The 16,984-nt window shown below is 38.8% G+C and overlaps 1 protein-coding gene across 1 annotated transcript; it reads left to right on the forward strand.

Annotated features, from left to right (window-relative positions):
• Positions 1-449: 449 nt before the first annotated feature.
• Positions 450-4,951, forward strand: LOC104877696 (uncharacterized). Its single transcript, XM_010646474.3, has 2 exons — positions 450-641; positions 2,215-4,951. The coding sequence occupies exon 2, from the start codon at positions 2,232-2,234 to the stop codon at positions 4,614-4,616; it is 2,385 nt and encodes a 794-aa protein (XP_010644776.3). The 5' UTR covers positions 450-641; positions 2,215-2,231; the 3' UTR covers positions 4,617-4,951.
• The last annotated feature ends 12,033 nt before the right edge of the window (positions 4,952-16,984 follow it).

Raw genomic sequence — 16,984 nt, forward strand, 5'->3', positions numbered from 1 at the left:
ACGAAAACGAAAATGAAAAATAAATAAATTAAGATTAATTAGAATTAATTAAGAAAAATAAATTAATTAATTAAATTAAATTGATGAATAATAATATTGAGAAAATTAGTTTTTAATTGGTGTTAATAAATAAAATTTATGTGTTAAAAAAAATGAATTGGAAATCAAATAAAACAATTAGAATAAACAAAAGAAAATAAAATAAAAGAAATAAAATAAATATATTCAATGGGCTTTGAATATGGGTTGTTAAGGTAATGGGTTGTAAAAAAAAAAAAAAAAAAAATTTAATGGAGTTGGGCTTAAGTGGCTGGTGGCTTTTAAAAGCCTAGTGGGCTGTTAATAAAAAGAAAGAAAAAAATGGGTTGGGCTTTTGAAGTTTGGGCCAGGCTTGTGTGGCTAGATGGTTAGTAAAAAGAAAAAAAAAAAAAAAAGGGGGAGAATTGCAGCACGCGGAGACGGTGAGAGAGAGAAAGGTTACTGTGCATAAATTAGGGCACTCGCCGGAATTTTGATCGGCCGTTTGGACGGCCAAACGATCTCTGTTTCGGCCCAAATTTGGAGGAAGTACTCTATTCGACTAGACGAACAACCCTGCGGTGGCTGATTTTGTTTTTAACGGCCAAATTTTCAGATCTGAGGTAGGGGACCCTAACCCTAAAACTTAAATTTTTATGTTTTTCCCTTGAAAAAAAAATTATAGATATTGTCATTTTGAGTTAATTAGGAATTATAAGTGTTGTATGAATTTTTATAGAATATTTGGGATTTGTTTGGAATTTTTGGAATTTCGGGAAATTGATTTTGATTGATAATTAATTGTTTTGAAATGTTAAAAAATTATTAGATGGGTTGGAAAATTCCAAAATTTGGGTTAAATTGCAAATATAATGATTTGTGAATTTTTAGGCATTGGTTAGAATATTTTCTAAAATTTTAGGGTAAATGGTTAGTTAATTTTGGATATTAGAAATTATTATAATGGTTGAAAAATTTTGTAAGTGTTGATATGCAATTTTTTTGAATATTTATTTGGGATATTATCGGAAATTGTAATGTGTGAAATTATTTTTTTGGACTATTGGGGAATGTTGAGATTGTTGAATTATTGAGGAACATTGGAATTGTGGCATTCATTTGCATCATGGTTATATGAAAAAGATAAATAAATGAATGAAATAGAGATGAGAAGTGGAAGCCCGTGTGGGGCGAATTAAGAAGGGAGAGAGATCCCTAGGGTGAAAGACCCAAAAGTTACCCCGGGAAGACTCCGAATGGGGAGTGTATTTGGGTGCGGACGCATATCCTTCGGTGAAAGCCCGAGAACAATAGTGCATTGTATGACTGTGTGTCACACGTTCATGTGCATTCATGTAATTGTTGAATATTGTGAAATTGTGTATAATATCATATATTAAACTATGTGATTGATTGATATTGTTGAATTGTTCCTTTTGTGTTGAAGTGTCCTTTCCGTATTCTTTGAAACATAGTAATCCCCTTAATCCCTTGGGTGCTAGGCACCCTACTGAGCAATGTAGAAATGCTCACCCCTTCCTTGTTATACATTTTTAGATGCAGATATCTCTCCTGAGGATCCACAGGTGGGGCAGGGAAAACTTCAGGATACTCTTGGAGCGGCCCAGTGGAGCTTGACATTTTTTTTATTATTGTGTTTCTTTTTGGATTTTGGGATTTGTTTTAGTAATTATGACTCATGGGCTTGTTATGAAGCTTTATTTTGATTAAGTTGTTAATTGTGAACTTTATTTTGGACTATAATGAATATTTATTTAATCTTGTTGTTTTGAGTAGTTTGGGGATATTGAGGTTTATGAGAATTCTAGTGGGATGTATAAAAAAAATAAAAAAAATCCAGAGTGTTTTGGTTGACTGCCAACGTGGAATAGTAGGAACCCTTAGGGTCAAACCTTTGACCTGGGGTCACGGGTCAAATTTTGGGTCGCCCGGAATTTGGGTCGTGACAGCGTGGTATCAGAGCCAAGGTTGCAATAATACCTTGGGATCAATGTTTGTGGGTGTTTATGTGTGTTGTGATGTTATGATTTTTGTATGTGTTAATTATCAAGTTGATGATTAATTGAATTATGTATTGAGAGCGTATGAAAGTGAAAGTTTTGATAATTGTTGAAGTTGTTAAGTGTGTATATGGGAAATTTATTTTTGCTCACCTTGGTAATGTGGTTGGATTAGGGTTTGTTAAACTTGAAATGGCGGGAAGGACCAGAGGAGGAAGATCAGAGAAGAATGAGGAGTTGGAGACAGTTAGAGAAGAACTCCGAGAAGTAAGAAGAGAGTTGAGAGAAACTGTTGAATTGATGAGAGGCCAGGGTTCCAGGAGAGCAGGAGGTACCCAGGGCTATGAGGATTCAGGCCACTCACATAGGAGGAGCCGCACTGAGAGGCCAGTAATGAGCCAAATGGAAGCAATGAAGAGGTTCATGGTGATGCAGCCTCCATCTTTTAATGGAGAGCCTAGTGCTGCTGAAGCAGCTGAGCATTGGTTGAGGAGGATGAGAAGAATTCTGGTGGGACTGGACATACCTGAGGAAAGAAGGGTAGGTTTGGCAGCATATATGCTTGTGGACAAAGCTGATTTCTGGTGGGAATCAATGAAAAGGGTGTATGATACTGAGGTTATGACCTGGGAGGAATTTGAGAGAATCTTCCTAGGCAAGTATTTTGGGGAAGTGGCTAAGCATGCCAAGAGGATGGAGTTTGAGCACCTCATCCAAGGAACCATGTCAGTGCTGGAGTATGAGTCACGTTTCTCAGAGTTGTCTCGTTTTGCTTTGGGGATGATCAGTGAGGAAGGAGAAAAGGCTAGGAGGTTCCAGCAGGGGTTGAGGCCTGCTATTAGGAACAGATTAGTCCCACTGGCAATAAGGGATTATTCTGAGTTGGTTAAGAGGGCTTTGTTGGTGGAGCAGGACATTGACGAAACCAACCAAATTCGAGAGCAAAAGGGGGACAGAAAAGGGAAACAAAGAATGGGGGAAAGTTCTCAAGGGCCACAGCAGAGGCAGAGGACTCAGCAGTTTGAGAGGCGTCCCTCGTTCTATGCAGGAGGGGAGCAGATTGCTCAGAGGGCGGTTGCTAATAGAGTATGTTATGGTTGTGGAGCAGGAGACCATTTATGGAGGGCTTGCCCATTGCGAGGCACACAGCAGGCTCGACCTCAGTCTCAGGGAAGTTCTCAGCAACAGTCAGTAGTGTCTTTCCAGCCCCCTCAGTTTCAGTTGCCTTACTATCAGATGCCACAATTACCCCCAGCAGCGCAGGGAACCAGGACAACTACCACGAGTCAGACCCGCTCTTCTCAGGGGTCGAATGCTAGAGGTAGGGGAAGGCAGGCAGCAGGAAGAGTTTTTGCCTTGACCCCAACAGAGCCAGAGGAGGATGCCCTTTTGGTGGAAGGTATGATTTTGGTATATAGTACTTGGGTGCGTGTTTTGTTTGATACTGGTGCAACTCATTCTTTCATTTCTGCATCTTGTGCTAATGCATTGGGGTTGAAATCGGAAAGGGTAGAGAATTTGTTACTTATTGAGTCTCCTATGGGTACGAACTCTAGAGTTGATAGAATATGCAAGGGGTGTGTTATTACCTTGGCAGATAGAGCACTAAATGTGGATTTGAGGATTTTGGATATGACTGGGTATGATGTTATTTTGGGAATGGATTGGTTGGCAGTGTATAGAGCGGTTATTGATTGTCATCGCCGCAGGATAATATTTTGTTTGCCAGAGGGATTTGAGGTTTGTTTTGTTGGAGGGAAGTGTGTTAGTTTGCCTTTTTCGCAGTCCGATCCGTGCTATCAGTATGTGTTGAGGAAAGGATCAATAAATTTCCTAGCTTGCCTTCGTGGTAAGGAGAAAGCCCAGAAGGACATTACAGAAATTCCAATGGTGAGGAAGTTTCAGGATGTATTCCCAGATGAGTTACCAGGTTTACCACCGCATAGAGAGTTTGATTTCTCTATTGAAGTATACCCAGGAACTGATCCTATTTCAGTATCCCCTTATAGGATGGCCCCTCTTGAGTTGAAAGAATTGAAAACTCAGTTAGATGAATTGTTGGGTAGGGGTTTTATTCGTCCAAGTACATCGCCATGGGGAGCCCCAGTGTTGTTTGTGAAGAAGAAGGATGGCACACTAAGGTTATGTATTGACTATAGGAAGTTGAATAGAGTTACTGTGAAGAACAAGTATCCTCTTCCAAGGATAGATGACTTGTTTGATCAGTTGAAGGGTGCAAAGTATTTTAGTAAGATTGACTTGAGAACGGGGTATCATCAATTGAGGGTTAGGGAAGAAGATGTTTCTAAAACTGCTTTTAGAACGAGATATGGGCATTATGAGTTCTTAGTCATGCCTTTTGGGTTAACTAATGCCCCTGCTGCTTTCATGGATTTAATGAACAGGGTATTTCGTGCTTACTTGGATCAGTTTGTGATTGTCTTTGTGGATGACATTTTGATATACTCCAGGAGTTTGGAGGAGCATAAGCAGCATTTGGTGACCACCCTTGGAACTTTGAGAAGGCATCAGTTGTATGGGAGTTGGACAAAAGTGAGTTTTGGCGTACTGAAGTGAACTTCTTAGGCCATGTGGTTTCTGAGGCAGGAATAGCAGTAGACCATTCAAAAGTGGAAGCTGTACAGGAGTGGCAAAGGCCTACCAATGTATTTGAGGTTAGAAGTTTCTTGGGGTTGGCTGGATATTATAGGAGGTTTGTGGAAGACTTCTCTAGAATTGCAGCACCAATGACTCGGTTGACTAGAAAAGGGGTGAAGTTTGATTGGAATGAGGAGTGTGAGAATGCTTTCCAAGAGTTGAAGCGGAAATTGACCACTGCTCCAGTGTTAACTGCTCCTATTAGTGGAGAGTTGTTTACAATTTATTGTGATGCTTCCACAGTGGGGTTAGGGTGTGTGCTAATGCAATAAGGCAAGGTGGTAGTTTATGCCTCAAGACAATTAAAGCAGCATGAGCGGAATTATCCAGCACATGATTTGGAGCTTGCAGCAGTGGTGTTTGCCCTTAAGACTTGGAGACACTATTTGTATGGAGAGAAGTTTGAGGTGTACTCTGATCATAAGAGTTTGAAATACATTTTCACTCAAAAGGATCTGAACTCTAGGCAGAAGAGATGGATGGAGACATTGGAAGATTATGATTTTGCCCTTCATTACCATCCTGGGAAGGCGAATGTTGTAGCAGATGCTTTGAGTAGAAAGAGCTATGGCCAGTTGTCTAGCTTGGGGTTGAGAGAGTTTGAGATGCATGCAGTTATTGAGGACTTTGAGCTATGTCTTAGTCAGGAAGGACGTGGTCCATGCTTGTACAGCATATCAGCTAGACCAATGGTTATCCAGAGAATAGTGGAGGCCCAAGTTCATGATGAGTTTTTAGAAAAGGTTAAAGCCCAGTTGGTAGCAGGTGAAATAGATGAAAATTGGTCTATGTATGAAGATGGGAGTGTGAGGTTCAAAAGGAGATTGTGTGTGCCAAAAGATGTGGAGTTGAGAAATGAACTTCTAGCAGATGCTCATAGGGCGAAGTATACCATCCACCCTGGGAATACCAAGATGTATCAAGACTTAAAGAGACGGTTTTGGTGGAGTGGGATGAAGAGAGATATTGCTCAGTTTGTAGCTAATTGTCAGATTTGTTAGCAAGTGAAGGCTGAACACCAGAGGCCTGCAGGGTTGTTGCAACCTTTACCTATACCTGAGTGGAAGTGGGATAATATCACTATGGACTTTGTGATAGGGTTGCCAAGAACTAGAAGCAAGAAAAATGGAGTTTGGGTGATTGTGGACCGTCTTACTAAGTCAACTCATTTTCTAGCCATGAAAACTACTGATTCCATGAACTCTTTGGCTAAGTTGTATATACAGGAGATTGTGAGATTGCATGGGATACCTATATCTATAGTGTCTGACAGGGACCCTAAGTTTACTTCTCAGTTTTGGCAGAGTTTACAAAGGGCTTTGGGCACCCAACTGAATTTTAGCACCGCTTTTCACCCTCAGATAGATGGTCAATCAAAGAGAGTGATCCAAATCTTAGAAGACATGTTAAGGGCTTGTGTTTTGGATTTTGGAGGAAATTGGGTAGATTACTTACCTTTGGCAGAGTTTGCTTATAACAACAGTTACCAATCTAGTATTGGCATGGCACCTTATGAAGCACTCTATGGGAGACCTTGTAGATCGCCCTTATGTTGGATAGAGATGGGTGAGAGTCATTTGTTGGGACCTGAGATTGTCCAAGAGACTACAGAGAAGATACAACTCATCAAGGAAAAACTTAAGACTGCCCAAGATAGACAGAAAAGTTATGCAGACAAAAGGAGAAGGCCTTTGGAGTTTGAGGAAGGGGATTGGGTGTTTGTAAAAGTGTCCCCTCGAAGAGGCATATTTCGATTTGGGAAGAAGGGGAAGTTAGCCCCTAGGTTTGTGGGACCATTTCAGATTGATAAGAGAGTTGGCCCAGTGGCATACAAGTTAATTTTGCCTCAACAGTTGTCCCTTGTGCATGATGTTTTCCATGTGTCGATGCTAAGGAAGTGTACTTCAAATCCAACTTGGGTAGTGGACTTGCAAGATGTTCAGATTAGTGAAGATACTTCTTATGTGGAGGAACCTTTACGAATTCTGGAAGTTGGAGAGCATAGGTTCAAGAACAAGGTGATTCCTGCAGTCAAAGTGTGGTGGCAACACCATGGGATAGAAGAAGCCACTTGGGAACCTGAGGAAGAAATGAGACGACACTATCCGCAACTCTTCTACGAATTTTAAGGTAAGCTAGTTTAAATTTCGGGACGAAATTTCTTTTAGGGGGGTAGGATGTAATGACCGGGTATTTTATGCCACGTTAGCAATTTTAGTTTGAAAAGTCTTATTTTATGTGATGGTTGAAAAGTCAAAAAGAAAAGTGTTTGGAGAACACATGTCAATTTCGGATTGGTGAATTTCGTTTTATTGCGTCGGTCAATTAAACGAGTTGAAAATTTTATGCCATGTCAGCCTTAGGATAGAAAATTCTTAGGATTTTAGAAATTGGAAATTTCCGGGAACGAAAAACGAAAACGAAAATGAAAAATAAATAAATTAAGATTAATTAGAATTAATTAAGAAAAATAAATTAATTAATTAAATTAAATTGATGAATAATAATATTGAGAAAATTAGTTTTTAATTGGTGTTAATAAATAAAATTTATGTGTTAAAAAAAATGAATTGGAAATCAAATAAAACAATTAGAATAAACAAAAGAAAATAAAATAAAAGAAATAAAATAAATATATTCAATGGGCTTTGAATATGGGTTGTTAAGGTAATGGGTTGTAAAAAAAAAAAAAAAAAAAATTTAATGGAGTTGGGCTTAAGTGGCTGGTGGCTTTTAAAAGCCTAGTGGGCTGTTAATAAAAAGAAAGAAAAAAATGGGTTGGGCTTTTGAAGTTTGGGCCAGGCTTGTGTGGCTAGATGGTTAGTAAAAAGAAAAAAAAAAAAAAAAGGGGGAGAATTGCAGCACGCGGAGACGGTGAGAGAGAGAAAGGTTACTGTGCATAAATTAGGGCACTCGCCGGAATTTTGATCGGCCGTTTGGACGGCCAAACGATCTCTGTTTCGGCCCAAATTTGGAGGAAGTACTCTATTCGACTAGACGAACAACCCTGCGGTGGCTGATTTTGTTTTTAACGGCCAAATTTTCAGATCTGAGGTAGGGGACCCTAACCCTAAAACTTAAATTTTTATGTTTTTCCCTTGAAAAAAAAATTATAGATATTGTCATTTTGAGTTAATTAGGAATTATAAGTGTTGTATGAATTTTTCTAGAATATTTGGGATTTGTTTGGAATTTTTGGAATTTCGGGAAATTGATTTTGATTGATAATTAATTGTTTTGAAATGTTAAAAAATTATTAGATGGGTTGGAAAATTCCAAAATTTGGGTTAAATTGCAAATATAATGATTTGTGAATTTTTAGGCATTGGTTAGAATATTTTCGAAAATTTTAGGGTAAATAGTTAGTTAATTTTGGATATTAGAAATTATTATAATGGTTGAAAAATTTTGTAAGTGTGGTAAAATCTCAAGATTTTGATATGCAATTTTTTTGAATATTTATTTGGGATATTATCGGAAATTGTAATGTGTGAAATTATTTTTTTGGACTATTGGGGAATGTTGAGATTGTTGAATTATTGAGGAACATTGGAATTGTGGCATTCATTTGCATCATGGTTATATGAAAAAGATAAATAAATGAATGAAATAGAGATGAGAAGTGGAAGCCCGTGTGGGGCGAATTAAGAAGGAAGAGAGATCCCTAGGGTGAAAGACCCAAAAGTTACCCCGGGAAGACTCCGAATGGGGAGTGTATTTGGGTGCGGACGCGTATCCTTCGGTGAAAGCCCGAGAACAATAGTGCATTGTATGACTGTGTGTCACACGTTCATGTGCATTCATGTAATTGTTGAATATTGTGAAATTGTGTATAATATCATATATTAAACTATGTGATTGATTGATATTGTTGAATTGTTCCTTTTGTGTTGAAGTGTCCTTTCCGTATTCTTTGAAACATAGTAATCCCCTTAATCCCTTGGGTGCTAGGCACCCTACTGAGCAATGTGGAAATGCTCACCCCTTCCTTGTTATACATTTTTAGATGCAGATATCTCTCCTGAGGATCCACAGGTGGGGCAGGGAAAACTTCAGGATACTCTTGGAGCGGCCTAGTGGAGCTTGACATTTTTTTTATTATTGTGTTTCTTTTTGGATTTTGGGATTTGTTTTAGTAATTATGACTCATGGGCTTGTTATGAAGCTTTATTTTGATTAAGTTGTTAATTGTGAACTTTATTTTGGACTATAATGAATATTTATTTAATCTTGTTGTTTTGAGTAGTTTGGGGATATTGAGGTTTATGAGAATTCTAGTGGGATGTATAAAAAAAATAAAAAAAATCCAGAGTGTTTTGGTTGACTGCCAACGTGGAATAGTAGGAACCCTTAGGGTCAAACCTTTGACCTGGGGTCACGGGTCAAATTTTGGGTCACCCAGAATTTGGGTCGTGACAAATATCGTCCAGCTTTCTCTGTACAAAGAAGTGAAAGAACATCAAAAATCAAACAAGGATGTTACTGAGAACAGCAATTTTTATCCTCCCCTATTTTGTTCCAGAGAAAACAAACGAAAAACAGAACCAGACAAATTCTCTTATTCTTGAAGAAACCCAAAATTTGAGACCATGCAGTGTTAAAAGATTTTGGTTCCTTCCATTTCCCTACATTTTCTCCCCAACCAAACAAGACCCTCTAGCCTTGTAACATACTGGGTGGAGTGTCAACCGTCCACGTGAAGCTGTCATAGTTATTCATGGCAAGACCCCGTACGAATGGACTGATTTTCTCGCAATTTGAGGGATGGATGAATAAAGCAGTATACCAAGAAACCAAGAAATGCATGCACTCAGAATTAAAAAGATTAATAAAGAAGGAAAGAAAAAACAGAAAAGTGAAGATTGTTCTTCTTATTGGCGTAACCTTTATGATTCCATGGACGTGAAGAGCATCAGCATGGAACTTGCAATTCTCCCGGTTGAAATGCTTGTCGACAGCTTGATCTGTCTGCAGCAGTGTTGATCGGTGCAAGTCCATCTTCTCGGTAATCTTGGTGTTTGGTTCTCGAGAAAACTTAGAGTTCTCTCTCTAACTGGTTAATTATTAGTTGGTTTTGGAGGATCGATATATAAACAGCCATGTCGGCGGGAAATTCACCTGAGTCTGTGGCGAGATTTTGCGGCAGATTGCACTGACCAACCAAATACTGCCACATAAGCAAAATTAGTTATTCCTTAATTTTTTTAATCAAAATTAGTTATTCCATAATTACAAAATGAAAAACTTTGGGCCGTTTCACTGTGTTTTGTTCTCATTTTTTAAAAAACTGTTTTTAAGTTGAAAAAAAATCTTTTTAATGTTTTATAAAAATAAAATTATTTCACAAGTTCTTTTTAAAAATAAAAAATAGAAAATTTGTTCGAAAAAAAATGTTTTTAAAATATTTTTTCTATTTTGATTTTATAAAAACATTGTAAATTTGTATAATATTAATTAAATTTAATTCAAATATTATTAAAAATAAAAATAGTTTTATAATTACAAATAAAGTAAAAAGTAAATAGCTTTTAATAAAATATGAATAACAATATTATAATAAAATCATAAATTATATATTTTTTTATAAAAAAATATACTTTTTTAGTATATGTTAGAAATATATGAATATTAACATATCTTTTTTTTTTTTTTTGTTAAAAATAAACAATAATAATTTAAATATAATAATAATTAATAATATTTTATTTAAAATGAATAATGAATGAAGTTAGACTTTTTTGAGATGTAAATAAGCCAAAGTTTCACACATTTAATAATCAATTACTAACAAATATTCTAAAATATTTTTATTTAATTTATAATTATTTGGGTCATTTTTTTGAATTTCAAATCATTCTTGAAAATTTTTTAAATATATTTAAATTACATTCTTGAATTTCAAGAATTTATAAGCTACTTGTCTAGTGATAAAATTTTAAAAATATCATTGTATTTATATGAGAAACAATAAAGTTAAAGTTATGACTCATGATATATCAATTCTAATTTATTGCTTTTTTTTAGTCATTAAATCTCATTTTTGAGTTCTAAATTATTTTTAAAAATTGTTAAACGTATTCATAAATTGAATCCAAAGTGTTGTTTTGATATGAAGTTCATTTCTTTAGTGAGAATCTATAAAAATATAATTATGTATAAAAAAAGAAATAATAAAGTTATTGTAATCCAATTTTTATCCATAAATTTCTAATTATAAATTTTTCCTAAATTTTCCCAAGCGCCTCATTTTTTTTAATCGATGTCAAATAGACTCTAAAAGCTAAATGCCACTGTGGACCCCGCATTTCGGCTCAATGCGTTTCCCACTCGATGGCGAGCTCGATTTTTATTTGAAAAATTGATTTTATTTATTCAAAAATGACTTGGAGTCGCCACTTATTTTTGTTTTATTTTTAAAGGGTAAACAAAATAAGAAAGAAAAACCCTAAGTGTGACTCCTTATTTTGGAAAAGGTGGTCTGCGAAAAACCGGATCGGGTTCGGGGGTCAGGTTACTTATTGGGAAGGTACGGTAAAAAACCGTAGCACCCCTCTAAGCCCCTAAAGTCGGGTCTCTACTAATAGAATGAAGCTAACATGGCGATGATGAGGAAATCAATAAATACTCAAATCAATCATGCACATATGAGCATCAAAACATGCATATATCAAGACCAGAATAAGGACAGATGCGTACCTGGGCAACGATCTTCAATGCGCTATCAAGAAGTGAGATTAGTGCACAATTAAAGGATAGTCACATGCACATCATAGAGCAGAATAAATCATGTATGGCACCCGAATCAACCAAACTATCCATCAATCATAAAATCTCATATGTTGGGCCCCCCACCAAAGCCCATTTCAAAACATTAATTGGAAAATTATTTGCTAGAAAGAAAAATGGCAGCAAAACTCTATTGAAAGTGGATTTTTGAAAACTTAAAAAAAAATGGGAAGGATGAAAAATCTGGGAGATTTGAAATTGTTCAAAAACCGAAATTTCCAAAAAAATGTGCCAATCAGGGTTCAAGAAACTGTCTTCGAGTTGAGAGTATGCAGAGGTGGACCCAGGGAGGAATGACGCTTGGCCGAGGCGTGGGCTCCACCATTAGAATCGGATCTTTCATATTTTCCCCTCCCACCACGTCACAATTACTGTTACTAAACCGAAAGGCCTTCTAATCACATGATGACTCTACTGCAGACTGAGACCCCTCAGGGGTGCCTTAACAAATTTTCTGTGAGTATATTCTTGAATTGAATTGCTTGCAAGAACACGTTCTCATCTTTCTATGTATCCAAGTGGGAACCAACCTGCTTTTCCTCTGCATCTACCTTATGCCCAGCCACTGTTTGACACCTTTCATATCACAACATGATGACCAACTGACAAATTCGACTCCACAACAGATTCAGCTTGCAATGAATGCGTGACTTCTCCTAAGAAATAGCCCATGTGTTCCCTTAATGCATCCATCCTCACGACTCCTTATGCTACATGAGACTGTCAACTGAAGGGTAGTAAGGTCTGTGGTGAGTGCACGCATGAGCATTCATATACATCTGAAGCTCCGTCCAATGTCCTGAGAAATGACTCAACAAATCTGGCAACAGCACCTGTCATGGACAGTGTTGCGGAGCCTACCCTTGCCTTTGCCTCTACAACTTCTGTCCCAATATTCTAGATCCTCACAGTCAACTATTCCCCTTATTCATCAATGAAACTCACAAACGGTTTCGTCTTTGACAGGAGAGGTAGAAGAGGGACCCCATCGTGTTCGCCTACCACTTTTATGGAATCGGAACTAAAGACAAGCCTGCTCCGCAATCAATTCAACCATGATAATTTCATCTCACCAGAGCCTGTGCACTGACCCTCCCCTTCATCCTGGCTGCCGAAGAGGGTTTCATCGGAGCAGGCAAGGGATGCTCTACCAAGTTCTGGAGGAATAACGAGTAAAACGTTGTTTAGAAGGTTCTCTTTTGAGTACATAGCAGCTGCAAATCCATTATGTCCATCGAATAGCCCAAAAGCCGAATATGTAGAAACCCCATCTCCAATCACCCTTTGGCATTCGGTCTTGAGTATAGTGAATCTCTCCCTCTTTCTTGTTTTGGCTGACCTGTCCACGTATAATGTCAGGTTTCTCAATCTTCTCGCTGATCAACTCCCGCTTCAACAGCACCGAGAGCAGGACAATTTGATGCTCGCTCCTGGTGTTGAGTCCGCCCAATGACCATTTCACTCAACTTCATTTGCCCATGGGTTCTGAACCAGCACCAGCTTGTGGCCATCCACTTCTCTTACTTACAATAATGAGCATGCATGCCCTTGCACAATAACTCTTTGATTTTCACTTTGCTCTTCCACTTGTAGCCCAAGGGTTCTCGGTGCTCCGAGCATGCAATGGACGTCTTCACTATTCAACAAACTGGTCGTTCCCTCAGAGAGAACAAGAAGAAGTAGAATCCGATTGGAAATGGACTTGGAACCCGGCAACGTGTTGAGTGTGCTGTGGGTATTATTGATATCATGGGCAATTGGAGGTAATGGAAAGTGAGCTTGGTGGCAAGTGGATCTCAAGGGAAGGTGTAGGAAGAAGGTTAGGGAGTCATGCACGTAAATTCCATGCAGATGGGAGAATAAAAAAGAAATGAATAGAGGATGAGTGAAGGAGGTATGGGCAACAGGCAGTGGGTATGAATATTGGAAAGAATTGGTATGGGAAAATGAAAAGGGGTAATGGGATGGGTGTGAGGTGTGGTGTAGTGAGAGAAAAGGTGGTGAAGGGTATGTGAGGAGGATGATGGGTATGAGAGAAGGGTATGATGGGTACCATGCATGGGGATGAATGGTATGAAGGAAAATGGGTATGGAGGTAAAGAGAAATGAGATAGAAGCGGTCATGTGCATGGGGCTCCATCCACGTGAATGAGAAGTGAGTAACGGGTTTGATGGGTGTGAGGAGGTTTAAAGATATGGGTATGGAGGAAGAGTATTATGGGATATTGAAGGGATGGGTGGTGAGAATGAAGTAGGAAACGTGGGTATTATGGGTGTGGGAAGTATGGAGAGTAGCCATAGTCGCATGCATGAGTAGGGTGGAGGGGAAGTGAATGGTAGAGGTATGATGAGGTGATGGATGGGGACATGGGTATAATGTGGGTATGGAGGAACATGAAGGATGGGTATTGAAGGATACGGGTGATTTTGGGGGTATGGTGAGCATGAACAATGAGGATATGAGCATGGGGATGATGAAAGGTAATAAGCATGGGTGCATGAGAGGTGAGGGTGTGCAGGTCACCCTTAGTTTCAGAAAGTCTAGTAACCTCAAAACCTGGCTAGTGATGAAACTTGGGATCATGTTGTCGCTACATACTGACCGGAGGACCATTGAACGGCTGAATCTTCAGCATCTATGAGCCGTTTTTAGAGTTTCCACAACTGGACAAACATGTTGTTGCTTCTCGTACATACTGGCTGGAAATACATCTCTTACCTTTCCTTACTCCTCTCAGTTTTTCTCTCAGGAAACCCAAAAATGGCTTCCCCTTCACTCTGGTTTTTCTCTCCTCCCAAGAAAATCTCTACAATGGCAATGGAAGCTCCCCTCCCTCTGCCGAACTCGTTCCTTACCGGTATATATGAGTGTCTCTCCTCGTATCCTCCATGCAAGTAGACCCACAACTTTCTAACTCTACCAAACTGTTCCCCAAAAACGTCTTTGTAGTGCAAACAGTTCAAACCTCCCTGAACAACTGGGTTAACTTCTCTGTTGGGGATACCTTCTGCAATGTATTGTGAGTTTCTCAACAGAGTACCAATATCTTCTCTAGTGCCAATATTTCCAGGCAACTTATCAGCCGCATCTCTCTCAAGGCATAACGGCATCTTAGAGGATTAACCATGGATCAGCTGCCGTAATCAGTGATATATCTTCACCTTTCCCAAACGCATATTCCACTCATTTCTGCACTACATAACTCTTCTTCTAGTGCAGCTTGCAGAGCTCTCTCTCCCCTTGAAAAAGACATGCTCCCTGAACAGCTTGCTACCTTGTTCACCCTCAAGCCTACAAATCTCTTCTCCAAAAGATGCCAAAAACGGAGGGGAAAAACAAGGAAATAGGAAAAAGAACCCAAAGAAAAAGAAAAACAGAGCCACATATAAAAGGAAATAATGCCATTAAATCCAAGCCCTGCTTCATGAAGATCAAAGAGCTCTCAAAAGAGGCTGGTGGGAGGATCTAAATGAACTTAAAACTCAAACACCATGTGCAACCAATATACAACTCATACGAGAGAAAACAAGGATCAAGCAAACAAAAATTAGCAGCAGGTTTTCCTCCTTAGATAAACAAAACAGACGTCTAGATATCAGCAAGAAAACGCAAAGTGAGCTTCAAAGATGAGATAAGGTGAAGCAAGAAATAAGAACATAGGATGAGAGATGATCAAACCTTGCTGTTTCCTCCTCTACTCCTTTCCTCAGCAAATATAACCTTCTCGTTCCCCAGAAAAAGCACTCCAGAAAAGTCCAGAAAAGTCTCACTCTCCTCCCCCTCACCCAACCAAGATACAATGCTCCAGGGTATACTCTAGCAGCTCTCCTCTCTAGATAACTCTCTTTCTTCCACGGCAAAGAACCCTCTACAGCTGGAAAACTCTCTCCCCTTGTGCTCTCTCAGATCCCCCTCAATAATGGGTACCCTCCTTTGCCATGGAAAAACACCCACAAAACCCCTCAAAAAAATCTCTCACAGTCGTCCTTTCAGGCCTCCAAAAAAAAACTCCCTCCAAAAAAAGCAACCTGCTATCCAAAAATATCCCCCTTTCTTCTCTCCCGGATTTGCCCTTCTAACCATATCTGCAGAGACAGCCACCTTCCAACCCCACTACTCTGCAGCCTTCCAAAAGCACTCCTCCAACGGCCAGACAACCTCCTTCATGCAGCTGGCTTTTCCCCCTCAAATAACAGCCAAAAATGATTTTTGTCTGATTTCATGATGACACGTGTCGACCCCGGATTGGCTTTCAAAAGCACTACTCTGATTCCATGATGGCCAATCAGAGAGTGACACGTGGCCAAATATGCTGCAGCAAATCAAGCTCCACATGGGGGTCTACAAATATGCCCCTCCTCGGTAGAGTTCACGAATGTAAAGAACATGAACACTGGAGTGAAAGGTAAGTGTGAATAGTGAGTGCAATGAAGTGAACTCTACCGAAGAACCAAGGAGACCCCCATAGGGATATTGGTGAAACGCGAAGTCACCCAGGCTAGTAGACGAACACAAAGGCTCTAATCCTAAAAGAGAAAGATGTCACAAAATGCCTCTGCGGCCATACTAAGGATCCAAGCTCCCTCTAAGATGTCTCCCGAAAGTGACTCGAAAAACCAAATGCTAGAGGTGAGTAACGGTCGAACCATCCTGGGGTACGGACAAGAATGCGTCTAAAGGAGACTGCCCTATGTGGACTACATGATGAATACACGATAAGCACAAGGTAACGAAGTGAGGAGGACAAGAACAAGTGTAAATCCAATGAAGGTGAGACGTGCAATGCCACTGAATAGGAATGCTAGGAGCTATGACTCTGCGTGACAAGACTGACTCTAAACACTAAATTGAGAAAATAAAAGCTCTGGAAGCTAAATAAAAAAAGATAACCCTAAACACTAAACCGAGAAAATAAAAGCTCTGAAAGCCAAACCAAAAAAGCTAACTCTAAAAGCTAAACTAGAAAACAAACAGCTCTGGAAGCCAACCAAAAACTAACTCTAAAAGCTAAACTAGAAAACAAACAGCTCTAAAAGCCAACCAAAAAACTAACTCTAAAAACTAAACTAGAAAATAACAGCTCTGGCAGCCAACCAAAAAAACTAACTCTAAAAACTAAACTAGAAAATAACAGCTCTGGAAGCCAACCAAAAAAACTAACTTTAAAAACTAAACTAGAAAATAACAGCTCTGGAAGCCAACCAAAAACTAATTCTAAAAGCTAAACTAGAAAGTAACAAACAGCTCTGGAAGCCAAACCAAAAAGCTAACTCTAAAAGCTAAACTAGAAAATAACAGCTCTGGAAGCAACCAAAAAAACTAACTCTAAAAGCTAAACTAGAAAATAACAGCTCTGGAAGCCAACAAAAAAAAAAAAAACTAACTCTAAAAGCTAAACTAGAAAATAACAGCTCTGGAAGCCAACCAAAAACTAACTCTAAGAGCTAAACTAGAAAATAACAGCTCTGGAAGCCAACCAAAAAAAACTAACTCTAAAAAC

This window comes from Vitis vinifera, chromosome 19 (genome assembly GCF_030704535.1).
Source record: "Vitis vinifera cultivar Pinot Noir 40024 chromosome 19, ASM3070453v1".
NCBI lineage: Eukaryota > Viridiplantae > Streptophyta > Magnoliopsida > Vitales > Vitaceae > Vitis > Vitis vinifera.

What these genes read in the sequence shown, in the direction of transcription:
- LOC104877696 (XM_010646474.3), top strand. Translation starts at nt 2,232, where the DNA reads ATGGCGGGAAGGACCAGAGGAGGAAGATCAGAGAAGAATGAGGAGTTG.